General features: G+C 41.1%; 1 protein-coding gene across 1 annotated transcript; it reads right to left on the bottom strand.

Moving 5' to 3' along the window:
• Positions 1-2,411: 2,411 nt before the first annotated feature.
• On the bottom strand, positions 2,412-12,397 carry LOC311102343 (MBT domain-containing protein 1-like). The gene is made up of 17 exons (XM_084143654.1): positions 12,221-12,397; positions 10,978-11,179; positions 10,677-10,810; positions 9,837-9,951; positions 9,458-9,540; positions 8,466-8,583; positions 8,035-8,169; positions 7,534-7,622; positions 7,049-7,283; positions 6,750-6,805; positions 6,544-6,648; positions 6,275-6,422; positions 6,017-6,099; positions 5,384-5,618; positions 4,693-4,764; positions 3,201-3,395; positions 2,412-2,974 (listed from the first exon to the last, which is right to left on the bottom strand). The coding sequence occupies exons 1-17, from the start codon at positions 12,239-12,241 to the stop codon at positions 2,850-2,852; spliced, it is 2,151 nt and encodes a 716-aa protein (XP_083999780.1). The 5' UTR covers positions 12,242-12,397; the 3' UTR covers positions 2,412-2,849.
• Between the last annotated feature and the right edge of the window lie 5,988 nt (positions 12,398-18,385).

Genomic DNA, 18,385 nt, shown 5'->3' with positions numbered 1-18,385 from the left:
TTCACCATGGTCACAGTTTTTGAAAATCATTTCATTCTTAACAAAAGGTTATGACTTTATCATATATATATATATATATATATAGCACCAGAATACAAAGACTATGATGAAGGGGTTTCACATTAGAAACAACAAGCTCACATACACACAGACCCGTGTTAGTGCAAAGACCAACAGTTATACATAAACCAAGACCAACCAATTAAGCCCAAGAGGACATGATGTTCACACTGCTGCATGCACATATTTTGGTTTTAACAAACACACCCTCTAGTCTTGTTTCTTTTATATTGATTATAATATTGATGAAATAATGCATTTGAAATCAATTAACGTCATGATCAGAATAGTGTAGCCCTATATTGAGTCCATTTGTGTGTTTCTTTTTTTCTTCATTCAAATACCATGAATTCTCATGTCTAACATTTGTGTTACAAGGACGACGGAAACAAGGTTTGTCGTCTCAAAACAGTCATGCCATATAAATTATTAACATAATGTAATGTATATTTCCACCATTCGGTCTTTGATGCACAGTCTGAAGTTTGAGTGAAAGTACAGCTAAAAGCTTATGATCTCACTGCGTCTCCCAAACCTAATGTAGGGTGAAATTGAGGGGTATTTGCAAAACATACGCCTCTTTACCATATATTTAGCTATTGTGTGCATGTCAAACCTTGTTCATTATTATGAGATTTAGGGTGAAATGTAACGTTAGGAGAGTACTGTGATAAGACGTTATTGCTTGACAGTGACCTTTGGCAATCTTTGACATCACCATGGTCACCTGAGCTGGTTTACACCAGCCAACGCGTAAAATGTCAATTTGAATTGAGACTGTAATACTAGTTTGAGTTTCACTCAGTACCAGACATTGAAACATACAGTAACAACAGTAAGACAATCGACAGAGCTAACATTTAACTGAACACTTTTGCAAAAAAAATTTAAAAAGTTCAAAACAAACACCTACACATTATCAAACAGTGACATACAGACGGGTAATCCTACCTCTAGAGCGACAGAATATATGACAAATCCACTTAAAATGGGACCTTGTATCACAATCAGATAGGTCTACATTAGTGAGATGGTTTACCAAGTGACATTTACTTTAAGACTGATCTTGGACTAACACATTTTGTTAATACTGTTGACCACATCAATCTCCGAAGCCTAATTTCAGCATGCCAACAGCCAATGACAACACCTTTCTCAATAACCATAACGACGAAGAAGCCTATAATACAATACGCTAAGATTTCCTGAGAGTAAATTGTCAACCTTACTGGTATATAAAGTGAGACAATGGAGTGCAGTCACTATTTTATATAGTATATAGTATGTAGATTATAATCCCTCTTTAATTTCTCATATGGCACAAAATAAATCACCATATCATGTTTGTAAATTGGCTGTTATATACTGTATGCTTTGTTCATAAATACACATTTAATGTGATATATTTTGTTTTATAAATCAATATTGACATTCATTTAATATCTCCCATTGAAAGGATGGCCTATGAATAAATTGTATGATCATGAGTCGGTGAGTGTGACAATTTAGCCCAGGCCTACCAATCACTTACTAGGAAATATGCACACAGCTGTCAAAGTGATTTAAATTGTCATGAAAATCAACTTTACGTGTGGTTTGATCAGAATCTGACTACCTTGCAACAGGAGATTACATTAAAGTTCTAAAAGAGGTAGAGCAAACATAGCATGATTTTGAAGATTTTCTTTTACAAAGGCAGTAAATTCTCTATTTAGATAAATGGTTCTCATGTTGTTGATGGTAGTGAAGTGATGATAGTGAACAACAGCCCAACTATTTCATTGGCTTGAATATCTACTCTACTCTATTTATAGTATCGCTCTGAATTATGACATAATTAATGTAGAATACTGCTATACATTAGATATAGAACATTTCAGATAGATCTCAGTATTATTTGACACAAGAGTCAAGGTTTGCATATCATTGTGTAGTAAACTGTGATAGAACTCAATATTACCATGGTGGATGACCTGTTTTTCATAGAGTATAATTTTTTAGATTTGACAAAAATGTGCCTGCAATCAGCTGGCCAAGAGGAGTAATATTTGTAAACATACTTTAAATAAGGCATGGTAAATATAGTGTGAGAAAAGGGTCAACTAGAGATTTGGGAACTCTACCACATTCTCCTTGGTAATGTCCCAGTGATAGCTGTCGGTCATGATTGGCTATCACACAAATGGAACGCAAGATTCAGAGAATGTGTAAGGCTGCTCAAATCTTAGTTGAATGTGTGGAACTGGTATGAAGCTGATTGGTGGTGTTTCTATTTTATATCTGAGTGATTGTTTTATACCAGTAAGGTTTAGTCTATTCAATACCTACATACATACACCCTGTTTTTTTTTGGAAAATCTGATTATATATACTCACAAACATCACACAGTTTATCCATCGAAACATTACCCTACCTCAAAGTAACGAATACGAGAGATGCACAAAAAGATCTCGGATTTGAAAATCGTACAAAAACGTTTTTGTTGAAGTACAAAACACTGAAATGAAACGTAATGTTATTGTCGTTCACGCACCTCTCTTTTTCTTTTCTACGCTCCTCTCCCCATTTGCGCTGTCTGTTTGGAACTAGTCTTTGAGCCACTCTGTCCCGAGTCTCTCTATGGGCACAGCTTGGTGACCCCTGGTGACCTTCCATGTTAATGTTGTGGGGATGTCACACAGGGCCCATGGTCTCTGGTGCTGTGGAGGGAGAAGGAGTGGACTGGCTCCTTCTTGCCCCCAGGTTGGCCCTCTGTTGGTGGGTGGGTGCAGCAGTGCCCCATGGAGGCTCAGGGCTCCTGCTTGATGTAGTAGCTGCCACCGGAGCCGTTGCTCTCCAGGTCGGAGGCTGTGCCCTGCGGGAAGGTGAACTCGTCCGCCTCCTGAACCTCCTCCTTCAGCTGCAGCGTCACCCCTTGGGAAGGGAAAGAGGGACAGTAGAGAAGTAGGAGAGATTCATTATAAAACTCAGGAGATAAAAGAGAAAATAGGTTGCCTTGTTCAATATGGTTGATGCTGAGATGGGGTAGAGTACTTGGACTACTACACCATTATGTTTCAGTAGAGGACATCCCTACCCAACTACCAGGCTTAACATGGGTTTCTAATTTGAGTTCAGTTGGCGGGGTGGTTTAGGTTACCTGGCTTTCCATTGGGGCTGAGTTCCTGGGCTGCCGAGGGAGGCTGTTCAGTCCCTGAGGCAGATGCTGGCGTGGGTGGAGATGGGTAGTCTGGCGGGGTCATGTTCTCGTCTCCAGATAGGTTCCTCTGGGGCACTCCACTCAATGCCACCCCCGACAAACTTACTGGCCTCTTACCAATGGGGAACTTCCTCTCTAAAAACCCAGACAAAGGTAAAATGATTAATCAGCTCTGCTGTTGCCTTCTCTTGTTTCTTATGCCTTTGCTCTTTTTGACATGTGACTACTTCAAATCAAATGTTATTTGTCACATGCGCCGAATACAACAGGTGTAGACCTTACAGTGAAATGCTTACTTACAAACCCTTAACCAACAATGCAGTTTTAAGAAAAATAGTGTTAAGTAAACAATAGATAAGTAAAAAATAAAAGCAGTAAAATAACAACGCAAATAGTCCGGGTAGCCATTTGATTAGCTGTTCAGGAGTCTTATGGCTTGGGGGTAGAAGCTGTTAAGAAGCCTTTTGGACCTAGACTTGGCGCTCCGGTACCGCTTGCCGTGTGGTAGCAGTGAGAACAGTCTATGACTAGGGTGGCTGGAGTCTTTTTAGGGCCTTCCTCTGACACCGCCTGGTATAGAGGTCCTGAATGGCAGGAAGCTTGGCCCCAGTGATGTACTGGGCCGTATGCACTACCCTCTGTAGTGCCTTAAGGTCGGAGGCCGAGCAGTTGCCATACCAGGCAGTGATGCAACCAGTCAGGATGCTCTCGATGGTGCAGCTGTATAACTTTTTGAGGATCTGAGGACCCATGCCAAATCTTGTCAGTCTCCTGAGGGGGAATAGGCTTTGTCGTGCCCTCTTCACGACTGTCTTGGTGTGTTTGGACGATGATATTTTGTTGGTGATGTGGACACCAAGGAACTTGAAGCTCTCAACCTGCTCTACTACAGCCCCGTCGATGAGAATGGGGGCGTGCTCAGTCCTTCTTCAGTTACTTATGTGTTATTAAATCATTAATAAGGTACAATTTCAATATTCAAATCTAGGTAAAAATGTCTTAGAAATGTAAGGTATTCAGGAAAAGCTTGATGTAGACTGAATGAACACAAAAACCAAGCACACTATAAAAAGATCTACACTATGGGCCTACATAATCAAATAATTTGTATTTTATTGCAGTCATTGAAGATTTGTCTTTAGCCTGAGGTCTCATCCTTTAATAACAGCTTCACACTGGTATGAAAATCCATCCGTTGTAGGAGGTTTCTGACTTGGTTTCAATGCTCTGTTTTGGTGTGAATAGAGATGCCCGCAGAGCAAGAACCGTGAAAAGCTGTGGCGAGTGCAGCTTTGCCCTTAAATAGAGAGAGAAAGAGGGAAAGGGGAGGGTGCAGTGGAGGAGGCGTAGGCACAGGGGCAGAAACGAGAGGCAGAGGATGCAGGGGGAGGGGGCTGAGGCACGGGGCGAAACAAGGGGACAGATGACCCACTTTTCTTTTGGCCTTTGTACTGCTGGGATTTCTTCTTCTGTTTTGTCACACTCGGAGGGAGCTCTCTAGAGGCTGAAAAAAAGCACAAACCAGAGAACAACTCATTCATTCATACATTCGTGCAGCACAGCTCGTCTCACCTCATTCAAAAAATGCACTGCTTTAGCTCATTTTTCCTACATTAATAGAATTCGTTTCAGATTAAAGGTTTGCATTAAAGTCGCAGTGTTTTGGTTATCTGAAGGTTTCTGTTTGTGTTTTGGTTGAATTAAGTTTGATGTTTTGACTGTCTCTCTTGGTTGTTTTTGTTTTGCATTTGTTTATTGGCAGTTGTTTCAAAGCAGTTCTACCTGTATTGGTAGTTTTGGTAATTTGAGAGATTACAGTCAAGGTCTCCTGTAGCTCAGTTGGTAGAGCATGGCGCTTGCAACGCCAGGGTTGTGGGTTCGATTCCCACGGGGGGGGGCAAGTATGAAAAATTTATGCACTCACTAACTGTAAGTCGCTCTGGATAAGAGCATCTGCTAAATGACTCAAATGTAAAATGTCATTTGGGGGATGATGCTAATGAAAAATCGGACTTAGTTTTCCAAAAGGTTGTTTTGTGCTAGACTAGAGCGAGTTCAGACCATCTTTATCTTTTTTAATAAATGCTGAGAAATACCAATAAACAGAATATTAAAAAACTCACCTAGCACAGCTGGTGGCTGTAGCTGGTAGCCAGTCAGTTGACACCAGCCCACAGGGTAGAGGTCAGGTGATTCACAGTCCACCCACTGATCATACTCGTCCTCCCAGCCGTCAAAATGGATGCGCAGCAGTCTATGTACAATACGTGTCACTGTGGCAACACACACCAGCCGGGGCTCCATCAGGTCCACAGCCTCCAGCTTCATGCCAGGGCGGAACCCATGGTTTGGAACCTCCTTCAGAGTCAAGAAAAAGAAAGGAACATTCAGCTGGTGGACTCAGGGAATTTCTCATAACACTACAACTACAAGCAAGCGACATTGTACATTGGTGGGCTACTAGTCTTTCTTAACTTCACTGCACTCAGATGCGCTTGGTCATCCTTATTCAGACTAATTTCCTGAAACGACTACACTACTGAGAGAAATCCAGCAATTTGAGAAAGGCAAACTGCATAAATAATCAAACTTCAAATAGATTAAATCCAACAGGTGAAAAATGTAAAGAGTTACTTAGACAAGCAAGTAGTTGGTTTAGACAACAAATTCAGTCTAACAGACTGAGAATAAAAGTAAAGAGCCAAAATGACCTAACAGGCAAAATAGCTAGCAGACCAAAAGCTGCACAAGGTTACCTTGTTAAAGAGCTTCACCGGAGCTGCCACTGAACCCGTTTCCCTGAGGTAGTCAAACCATCTGAATGGGAGTTTTGTGTACCCTGGAGAAGAGACTTACTTATTGAGGCTACAAGTAACAGCAACTGGCAGGCCAATTTAAATAGCCACTGTGAGGTGAGAATCAGTGGTGTGCACTCTCTTGATACTACAAATAAACTCAAATAGACAATTGTGATGATGCTTTTACCACACAATGTAATGTAATTCAGTGTGTACCACGTGGAGGGGTGAGTTCAATTGTGTTGATTTCACAGAATCCAGCAGGAAAGATAGAGGGAGAGGTGGAGTGATAGCAGAACCAGTCAGAGCCATCAGCCGCCTCGGAACCATCAATTCCGATCATGAGGTATCCATCCGCCAAGACCTGTAAAGAGAGAAGGTAGGGAGCGTGAATGTGTCCAAACTGTTACATGTGCAAGTTTATTTGTCTTTATTTCCCTGATTTCTCTGTCAGTCATATTTCTCATCACGATTATAGGGTTTACCTTTCTGACAGTAGCAACACAAATAGCTGATAGATTCAGAGGGTCAATAGCCTCCAGCTTCATGCCATCTTTAAACCACTCCCCACTCTGGTCAACATCCTTCACCTAAGAGAGATTGTGCCACGTGTCAAACAAATGTCAAAGACTACAAAAATACTTCAATCAACTGAGTCAAGTGGCAGATTGAAACATTTATTTGAACTAACCTTCGCAAAAAGCTGTCCTGGGGCATCTACTTGGCCATCAAGTTTCTTTGACACATCTGAAACAATAATATGAACGTTCGTAACACCAAAATAAAGAAAAAATGTCTGTCATTAATGGACAACAATCAAACCCTACAACTCAATATAAATCATACAGAAACAACTCTAATCTTAAAGTGCCTATAAGTGTTTCACCCATGTTGAGCTTTTCTGGGTCCTTAAACCCCAAATAAATCTTTACCCTTATGTTTAAGACCCAAGTGCCTAGTCTCGCGTGCCCTCCCCAAAATGTCACTGACCAGATCTCTTGAAGCGGTGTCCGATGCCGCGGGACCAGCCAATGCTGTGTATCAGTGGGCTGTACATGTGGCACCAGAAGTCATCCGAGCCGTCCTCGCACTCCTCGTAGACGAGCCGAAGCCGACCTCCGATCACCTGCTCTACCAGGGCCACCCGCGTCCGGCACAGGTGAGTCTTATCCACCACCTCCACACGCATCAGCTTCTTAAAAGGGAACTGCATGCTCTGCTGAACCTGGGGAAGAGTGAGGAGGTGAGGATTCTACAAGGTTACTTGACAATCCAGTTAGGCATTATAGAATGTCACTAGTGTACAATACAATAATACATGCAATGCATGTTTGTACTGGTAGTGCCATAAGGTTATTAGTGTTGCATTTGTGGACATAATACAAACATATTCTTCTTCTCACATTGATATTTGATGCATATTTGTACTATGAGTGAGGTGTTGGGGTGTCTTCTGATGTACAGTTGTAGCTCACCTTTGTGGAGAAATCAATAGGTAGAGTCTTTGCTCCTGTCAGGCATTTCACGAGAAACGCTTTCCAGTTGGTGCACTTGTGCTGAATGGCTAAAGTGAAACAGTCAGACAATGTTTGGCAAAGATTAGAAATGATTCTCTCAAACCGGTCAGAAATGATAAATGACTCAACACTTGCCCCACCACTTGTAGCACAGCATATATCCTTATCTTGGCAAAACAAAGTGCAGTACTATAATTTGTTTTTATTACCTTTCATAGAACAGACTATGCATGCCGTATACATAACAAAATACAGTACCTTGTTTAAAGAATACTGAGCAGTGATTTGGTAACCTTGAGTGTAATGCATGAAAGGTGCTTTTAAAAATAAAGGCATTATCATTATTTACCTTATGGCCACAAATTCATACATACTGATCGATGAGCACTGAATTGGTAGCCTTGTGGCCACAAATTTCCTGCCTGTGTTTTCTAAGTGATTCCCTCTGTTAAGTCTTACATTTGGGAGGAACCAGGGGCTTTCCTCCTGCTGCACACCAGCCCACCGGGTGGATGTCAGGGACACAGATGTTACACCAGAAATCCCTGCCAGAGTCACCATCAAACCCCTCGTACCGTAGTAGTGCCTTAAAGCCTGCGAAGAGAAACACAGCGGTGCTTTAAGATGAGGAAAACCACTCAACCTTATTTGTGATTTTCTGATTATTTTTCCCCCATGAAATACCCTTAAAAATGAATTACAGGAGTATTGTGGATGAGAGAAGTATCTATGTTTCCAAGCATTGTGTGTAGGCTACATCTAAGTGTAACATGTCCATGTGTAAACAGAGTTTGATGAAAACAATGAATGCAGAGATATTACACCGTCATCTATGAATCCAACCAGGTGCATTTTAGAGTGAAGAGGATTCTCTGGGGCTGCTTTGTTACCTGCTAATTTGATAACTCCTGCTATCCAGTACACCTTCATTGGAAGGCCGCTGTCTGTATTGGGCACCTCTACCCTCACCCCTTCTGCAAGGTCACCCCAAGAAGTTCCCATGGGAACCTAAGGCAGAGAAGACAACACTCGGGATCACACGCTGAACATAGAGAATAACATCATCACATCATGACAATACAAATATGTCCCCTCAAAAAGGACTGCTATTAATTTCAACAACCAAACTCATCATGGCAAGCTAATATTCTTCATGGTCACCTATCCTGACAATTAGTGCAGCTTCAACAATGTAAAAAACAACTAAAAATATGTTTTATTGTCACATACACCAGACAGGTGTAGTAAAATGTGGTGTTTAACAGGGTCAGCCATAGTAGTATGGTGCCCCTTGAGCAAATTAGGTTTAAGTGCCTTGCTCAAGAACACAGACAGATTTTTCACCTTGTCGGCTTGGGTATTTGAACCAGCGACCTTTCGGTTACTGGCCCAACGCTCTAACCGCAAAGATACCTGCCACCCAAGAGTTCCCCCCAGAGACAGAATGACACCGTATTTCCAAAACATCCAGAAGAGCTATTGTGGTGAAAAATGACCTTTGATGGGTCAATAGAGATTAGGTATATTCTAACATACTTGCTCTGTTGAGTTTCGTTGTACTGGAGCATAAAAAGTCTTAAAGGGTTACAAATCAACACATTCTAATATCTAGAAGAATCTACTTCTTTATTACAAATAAGAAAGGCCCAAGCTGAAATTCAATTACTTCGTATTTATTGTAATATTAGTCCCTTAATAAGTACTCACCATGAGAGGCAACCATAGATGCTTGCATCATTTATCTACTGAGTGTGATCTCTACTTTAAAAGTATAATGTCAGTTAAGATATACCATATTGGCTGTGTCTACATGTTCTAACTTCCATACACTGTCACTTTTCATCAGCAACCCTTTGGAGTGTGTGAGCTGAGCGTTGCTTACATGTTTGAAACAGCCGACAGGTGCCCCGTTAATGTCGCCGGTGCCTATGTAGCGTCCCCAATCAAAGCCTTTCACAGGAATCACTGCAACCACCACAAGTATCGTCATGAGAGATAACAAAAGTCAATTACATTTTAGTCATTTAGCAGACGCTCTTATCCAGAGCGACTTACAGTTAGTGATTACAATTTTTTTTTTATTTTTTATTTTTTATACTGGCCCCTTTATTTATAGTGAGAAAGATATCATCTCAATCTAGTCCTAGAAGAATCATCGTTGAAGACTATTGCACCTATACTGTAGTAATTTGTAATGGTTGTCATTTGTAATTGGTAATACATGCATTTTCACGTGCCATGGACTTTTACATGGAACTTACCGGTTTTTGACTTGACTTGATTCTGTTGGTTAGCTTGGTACTGGGCATAGGCAGCCAACTTTGCCATGAGAGGCTGCTTCTGTAATACTTTAGCCTTTTTCGTTGGTGGTTTACCCTTTGAAAATAATAATAAAATAACAAATATTGAGAGAGATGGAAGAAGAATCTTACAAGCAAGGCAGCTTACCATTGTCCCAGGTTTATGCAACAAATGTTGCAAAATAAATCATTGCAACGTGTGTAATGGAAATGGCAGATATAGGATATATTTTCTAAAGATCAACAACATTTTTATCAGTGCGACTGGGATGGATTTTACTTTTGTCTAACTTTCTTTATTGTGACAAATTATGATGGAAACTGTGTTTTTCGAATAAATGATTGCCAAATAATTTTGAAGGTAACCGGGGCACATGATATCCTTACGTAGCCCAAGCAAAAAAGATCCACTCAACATTTAATTTTAAATGCCTATTGCTTGCTAAATAAAAATGTTCAACTAATTATTATTATCACGTAATTATTTTTATTTTACTTCCTTACGTCCAGCTGTTTTTATCGACAAGAGAGTTAAATGGAAACGCACTGTAGCAGGCAATTGTCGCATCTATTTTCTATACGAACTTTCTAAATGTCAACAACAACAAAAAAATCACTGGACCAGTTAATGGAAACATAGCTAATTTTAGAACACATAGGATGATACACAGAGGAAGGAATTAAAATGAAATAAATACAACCTGTTTTCACACCTTTTCAATGTCAATTCAAGTTGAAAATTGTGGTTATAGAGGAACATACAAGGACAATAGAAGTAGACTTAGTGCAGTCAGCTGTTACCTGCAGTCTGGCTAGTATGCTGGCTTTTTTAGAGTTGGATGAGTAGCTCCTTGAGCAGGATACACTGCAGAAGCGCTTGGTTTTGGAGTAGAAAGCATCTCTCACTCCCACCATCCCACACATCTCACAGGTGGCTGATGAGAGTGAAACACACACACACACACAGACACACACCGAGGTGTGAGAACTGTTCAGTCGAAGAGATGGCCATATAATAGAATGCTAAAATCTCAGTTCAACCATGTAATAACACCATCAGCGGTTATGTTCAATAGGCAGAGGCAGCCACAGTATTACTGACCCATTCCTGCCTTCCCATCGGGGTAGGTGTAGACCTGGCCGTTGGTCTTGATGATGGGCAGGCTAGCAGGGAGGGAGGGCACCTCTTCATCACTGTCCTCGGAGCTGGAGCTACTACTGGAGTCCTCACTGCAGCTGTCATAGCCATCAAACATCCCAAATGAGTCCCGCCTCTTCCTTTCTGAACGAACAGTCCGTTCAGCCTGTAGGAGAGAGAGGATTGTTTTCAGCTAGAGCTAGCACAGTGCAGTCAATGCAGTCTCATTTACCCGCATGCCACTACAGGTGGTTGCTTTGCATGATAACCTACTGATGATCATTTTTCTGATAACTGCAAAGCAATCACTGCATCCATAAACCTTTTTAGATACGCTTACATATAGAGGTCCAAGAGAATATGTAGGCTAATATGTCCAATGTTTCCATGCAACACGGCCAGAATTCGGATGAAGGTGACTTTGAAAGTATAACATGTCAATTCAATAGTTACATACCAATTAATTAATCTATTAATAGCGCTGCATTGAACCAACATGGGAATTGCTCAGAGCTCAACATGTTAACCAATTATAACCGTAACACCCACCACCACATATCTAGTGGTAGCTCACCTACAATTTTCACACTAAAATAAGTATATGTTCTCAGTGATCAAAACTGCGACATATTGTGACAAGCTACAGTACATGCCAAACGCTTTGCACTGCAGAAACAGATAGCTAATGTCATCGGTGGCGCACCGCCCCCTTTCTATTCAGAACCTCTGTTGCAAAAGCACAACATTGAAATGACAGCTGCACGCGCTGGCTCATGACCTGATATCCCAGGAATTAAAGTCGGCAAGACACCCCAATACAGCACCAAAAATCACTGCAGTGCGGTCTATTTAACATGACGGGCCTGCCTTCTTGCAATTATTTGCTAGCCAGCTAACGTAACGTTAACGGTAGCTGCTAGATCTTGCACCGTTATACAAGCGGACAAGCTGCCCTAGAAGGTTGGAGGGTTGTTGAAGAAGCAGCACAACAGCTTGCCAACAACAACGGCTAGCTTTATAAAACAATTGAAAGGCAGGCAATGCTGGAATAAAGCTGCCTGTCTTATTTTCTGCAGCTACACTAACTAGCTGGCACTACTACTGCCTAGCGAGCTAAACTAGCTGCTGCAGTCTGACAACCACAACAAAGAAAGGGGGAAATTGGATTACACCAGATATTTACACAGAACACAATAATCGCGCTCACCAAATCTCTTGCGTTTTCCATCAGCCCTTCATGCAGAGCGTTTTCTATTTTCTCTTGATATAGTGGCGAGACAGTGAAGAGAGGAAAGTTAATGGTAACCTAATATGCAAAAATAAACTCCGCTAGCTAGCTAGCATAGCATAGCTTATCAACAAAACTATCATATTTCAAACACGCAGGCGCGGAGTACACCCGATATTTCCTGATTGGTCAATAAATTATTCTTCATCTGTTAAGGATGCAGGTTTAGCCAAGTAAAAGTACTTTACCGCCATCTACTGTACTGTATGCATCAAAGTTAAATACACTAGATGGATGTGGACACCTGCTCGATGAACATCTCATTCGAAAATCATGAGCATTAATATGGAGTTGGTCCCCTCTTTGCTGCTATAACAGCCTCCACTCTTCTGGGAAGGCTTTCCATTAGATGTTGGAACACTGCTGCAGGGACTTGCTTCCATTCAGCTACAAGAGCATTATTGAGGTTGGGCACTGATTTGGGGCGATTAGGCCTGGCTCGCATTCGGCGTTCCAATTAATCCCAAAGGTGTTTGATGGGGTTGAGTTCAGGACTCTGTGCAGGCCAGTCAAGTTCTTCCACACCGACCCCGACAAACTACTTCTGTATGGACCTCGCTTTGTGCAAGGGGGCATTTTCATGCTGAAACAGGAAAGGGCCTTCCCCAAACTGTTGCCACAAAGTTGGAAGTACTGAATCGTCTAGAATATCATTGTATGCTGTAGCGTTAAGATTTCCCTTCACTGGAACTAAGGGGCCTAGGCCGAACCATGAAAAACAACCCCAGACCATTATTCCTCCTCCACCAAACTTTACATTTGGCACTATGCATTGGGGCAGGTAGCGTTCTCCTGGCATCTGCCAAACCCAGATTAGTCTGTCGGACTGACAGATGTCGAAGCGTGATTCATCACTCCAGAAAACGCGTTTCCACTGCTCCAGAGTCCAATGGCGGCGAGCTTTACACCACTCCAGCCAACGCTTGGCATTGCGTATGGTGATCTTAGGCTTGTGTGTGGCTGCTCGGCCATGGAAACCCATTTCATGAGGCTCCCGATGAACAGTTATTGTGCTGACGTTGCTTCCAGAGGCCGTTTGGAACTCGGTAGTGAGTGTTGCAACCAAGGACAGATGATTTTACGAGCTACGTGCTTCAGTACTCGGCAGTCCCTTTCTGTGAGCTTGTGTGGCCTACCACTTCAAAATATGAGGGAAACTCCCAGCAGAGCCCTGTCCAATGGGTATATCCTCTGGCGTGTTGATGTTAATGTGTTGATGTTCTCCGTATCCATAGCCAGAATTATTTTTCATTGCATGGTGATCAAACAGGTTTCCTGTTATATTCAGAGGTGTAGGGAGGGTGAAGTCTGTGAATCAAAACAATTGTAATTATATAGATGATTAACAAAACATGCACACGACAGTATTCATACCTTGGTTTTTGTGTTAAATGTGAATGAAAAAACTGTTTTGATAATGGTTTTCATACACATACCTTGTCCATAATGTAGAGGCCTATAGGAATTTCATTGAAGAGTTAAGGGAGGAGGATGGTACATGTGATCTGCATAACATACGAATACCAATTAACATACCATTGTATGCCTCCTCGTCTGTATACCTGCAGACACAGACACAAAAGTGAGCAGTTCAGTCATCTGCACCCAATACAGCTAGCCTTCAAAATATTCTTATAGCATACATATTCTTACCTCTTTGTTGATTGATATCCATTGAATTGTGTCCCCATTTTCTGTTTTAGAAAGATTTGCACAAATATGAAAAGCTAGATGGTATCATCATAAAACAATATCAATTTAGATCAAACCTTACCTTAAATTGAGGAGATCTATACATTTTTCAGTTAAGTGCCTGCACCTGCTGTCCTTTCAAATTCAAATCCAAATGTTTCAGTTGGACAGTTAGGTTCCTGCAAGAACCCCCACCAACTAAGGTGGTTCCTCGATGAACCCCACCTCCTATGGGGTTCTTGGAATAACTTTTCGGGGGCAATTTTCAGTGCCAAGGTTCTTCGAAGAACTTTGAGGATCTTAGAAGAACCCTTGTTGAACCCCTAATTTTGGAGTGTAAGGGGATGACGAGCGGATAAGAGGCAATCCGTAATTTCGATTAAGACATTAATGAGTGGGCTAGGACGTACATAGTCAATATAAGTATTTGTTCAGCACTTTTGAAATGTACAATGACAGAATTCAGAACATCGGACGTTCATACAATATTCTCCCTGTACACCAAGTCAGAACCGTCTGATAAATAAAGGGGGCATATAAGCAGACAATGAAAGCTCTTACAATATTTAGATGATGACATTTCTCTAAAACAGGCTATAGGCTACATGTGCACCACCAAGTTATGAGGGAAAAAGGGACCAAATTATTAGGGTGGGGCACCTGGGCTACTAACAGCTTACTACACAACATACACTTAGTATTACTTTCTTAGCTACAGTATACATATCTCCCTGGCATATTATATCATTTATGCAGCAGCATACAATACATTTTTGAACTCACCTTGTTGTGCTGTGCTCACTTGAACAGGAAGGTGGCGAGTTGGTCCTTCTTCGGCAAATTTTGTCATCAAACTTTGTCATCAAAGTCTGCAATTCTCTGGATTTATGGTACTTTCAAGACAACTGGGAACTCTGAAAAAAACAAGGTTGAATCATGATGTTAGTGATCTTCAGGTCGGAGCTCTAGAAAGATGCTTGAGTTCCGACTTGGAATTCCGAGTTGGATGACCGCTCAAAACATATTTTTCCAGTCGTAGCTAGTTTTTTTCAGAGTTCCCAGTTGTCTTGAACTCACTGAAGTCTGAGATTTCCCAGTTCCGAGTTTCCAGTTGTTTTGAACACGGCAGAAGTCATGCTGGATTGACAGCATGGCCAATGTTTATCCTTTTAAAATTGGAAAAGAGACCCTTAAAACCAGACTTGGACCACACATCCACTCCACTGAATAGCAGGCTAGTGATTGTTTTGCAATGCTTGCAGTTAGCCACTGATTCCTTCCAAACTACTCATTGTTGAATTTGCGATTTCCAACTTGTTGTGTAATGTTTATGTCCAATGGCCGATGAGCACCGATACGTTTTATCTATAATTTCTCTTCATATGACAAGGATTTAAAAGGATTCGCCAGTAGGTTGTCAACTTGATTCATGATGATGACTGCTAGCTTGCTAGCTAAGATTTTGAAAGTATGATGTTGACAAGGTGAGTCCAAAATGTCTTGTATGCTGCTGCATAAATGATGTAATATGCAGGGAGATACGTGTACTGTAGCTAAGAAAGTAATACTAAGTGTATGTTGTGTAGTAAGCTGTTAGTAGCCAATGTGCCTCACCCTAATAATTTGTTCCCTTTTCACCTCATAACTTAGCCTACTGTTCTGACTTGGTGGTGCACATTTAGCCTATAGCCTATATTAGAGAAATGTCATCATCGAATATTGTAAGAGCTTTCATTGTCTGCTTATATGCACCCTTTATTTATCCTACGGTTCTGAGTTGGTCTACAGGGTGAACACTGTAAGAACGGCCCATGTTCTGAATTCTGTCGCCGTACATTTTAAAAGTGCTGAACAAATACTTATTGACTACGTCCGTCCTAGCTCGCTCATAAATGTCTTAATCAAAACTATGGATTGCCTCTTATCCGCTCGTCGTCCCCTTGTGCCATAGTTTGTACATATCAATTGTCAGTAGAAATCACATTTGTTTAAGCAAGTCAACCATATCAGCTATGTTTTTTAAAGGCAGTAAATGAGGCTGATTGAACTGTTTCGCTGCCAGACAAGACTCCGCTGATAGCCAGGTGTAGCGGTGGTAAGGTGTTGGGACTGCAGTTTGGGACTCTGCTGTTGGGACAGCTTTATGTAGGCCCTAACAGTTTGTCGGCACCGTTTGTCACCGTTATAGTGCAATTCATGTATTGTTTAGTGTTGTGTAGTGGCTTTGCTGGCATGCATGTTTTGTTTTTGTTTTGCCCCACCAAGATTTACATGCGAAAATTGCCAATGACGTGATTTGACGTAATTTTATCTGTGGCCAATGACCTTGAGCCTTCTTGGATGGGCACTTCTAATGTAACTCTATGGCAGCACCAAAGGAGCTTGAATTTCCGAGCTCTCCCCGTTGATTTTGCTGTGATGTAGTGTCCCCATGAGTGACAGAACACTGAGCCAATAATGGCGCAACTAGAGAACATGACCAACCCCTACGCTCCGTATTTTCTGCTGGCTGCCCCACCACCACAGAAAGCACTGAGCTAGGCTGAAACACCTGCATTTTGGAGCTGCCTTACTCAAGAAAGCAAAAAAGAGACCATGTTTGTATGCAGATTTATTAACTCAATGATTTTTGTTTTTTTACATTGTTTGCAAACTGATATATATATATATATATTTTTTTTTTAGCTAAACAGGTGGGGCTCAAAACAGGTGGGGCTCTGCCCCACCTGCCCTGAATGACGGGTCGCCACTGCTCTATTCCAGCTGGCTGAAAGGCGTTATAAGATAGGTCCTGTTTGGCATAGCAGGGAGACTTTTCGACCAACCTTAAAGGAATACTTCGGGATTTTGGCAATGAAGCCCTTTACCTACAGAGACATAAAAATGGTATCCACAAGTTCATCTGACTCTGGGGAAGTAGATGAATGACTTACTTGACAAAATCCTGAAGTATCCTTTAACTTGTTGATACTTTCTCAATTTCCGACTTGCAAGACAACCAAAGTCTTCAAAACGTCCATGTCTAGTTGCAGGGGGTTTGTTTGGTAGGCAATGTCATGTACATGATGATTGTAAGTCAAAATAGGCTATATTGAAATGCTGGTTACTTCAATTATTTTGTATTTTTAGTAGAGTGCACAAGCTGCTAGGCAGAGATGGTAAGGGGACTCTCAATAGCTCATAAACGCAAAAGATCATACCTATGTATTGTAAGAGTTAGTTCCCCCCACCAATGAAGCAGGTGAAGTGAAACGCCATTCACACGTCCCAATCCAAAGCCAAGTTAAAAAGAAAGTCTCCAGTAGAAGGTAAGCCAATAATCTCAAAGCGCTTAGAATAACAGACTTTGCAGACATCGATGATTTAATATTGGACTGCTTATATTATAAGAGTGATAAATGTACAGTGCCAAAAAGTATTCACACCCCTTGACTTTTTCCACATTGTGTTGTGTTACAGCCTGAATTTAAAATGGGTTAATAATTGTTTTGCCACTAGCCAACACACAATACCCCATAATGTCAAAATGGAATTATGTTTTTCTATTGATTTTTTTTTACAAATAAGTAAGTATTCAACCCCTTTGTTATGGCAAGCCTAAATAAGTTCAGGAGTAAGAATTTGCTTAACAAGTCACATAATATGTTTCATGGACTCACTTTGTGTGCAATAATAGTGTTTAACATGATTTTTTTAATGACTACCTCAACTCTGGACTCTACACATACAATTATCTGTAAGGTCCCTTAGTCGAGCAGTGAATTTCAAACACAGATTCAACCAATGCCTCGCAAAGAAGGGCACATATTGGTAGATGGGTAGATATTTAAAAAAAATATATCCCTTTGAGCATGGTGAAGTTATTAATTACACTTTGGGTGGTGTATCAATACACCCAGTCACTACAAAGATACAGGCGTCCTTCCTAACTCAGTTACCGGAGAGGAAGGAAACCGCTCAGGGATTTCACCATTATACGACTTCCAGAGTTTAATGGCTGTGATAGGAGAAAAGAGAGGATGGATAAACAACATTGTAGTTACTCCACAATTCTAACCTAATTGACAGAGGGAAAGAAGTATCCCTGTACAGAATAAAAAATATTCCAAAACATGTATCCTGTTTGCAACAAGGCACTAAACTAATACTGCAAAAAACATTTTTTCCTTTATATAAAGTGTTATGTTTGGGGCAAATCCAATACAATACTCAGTACCACTCTCCATATTTTCAAGAATAGTGGTGGATGCATCATGTTATGGGTGTGCTTGTAATCGGTAGGGAGTGGGGAGTTTTTCAGGATAAAAAATAAACAGAATGGAGCTAAGCACAGGCAAAATCCTAAAGGAAAACCTGGTTCAGTCTGCTTTCCACCAGACACTGGGAGATTAA

Source organism: Coregonus lavaretus (genome assembly GCF_964263955.1).
Source record: "Coregonus lavaretus genome assembly, chromosome: 2".
NCBI classification, from domain to species: domain Eukaryota; kingdom Metazoa; phylum Chordata; class Actinopteri; order Salmoniformes; family Salmonidae; genus Coregonus; species Coregonus lavaretus.
Note: the sequence above shows the minus strand (reverse complement) of the source record. Positions and strands in the feature narration are given on the sequence as shown.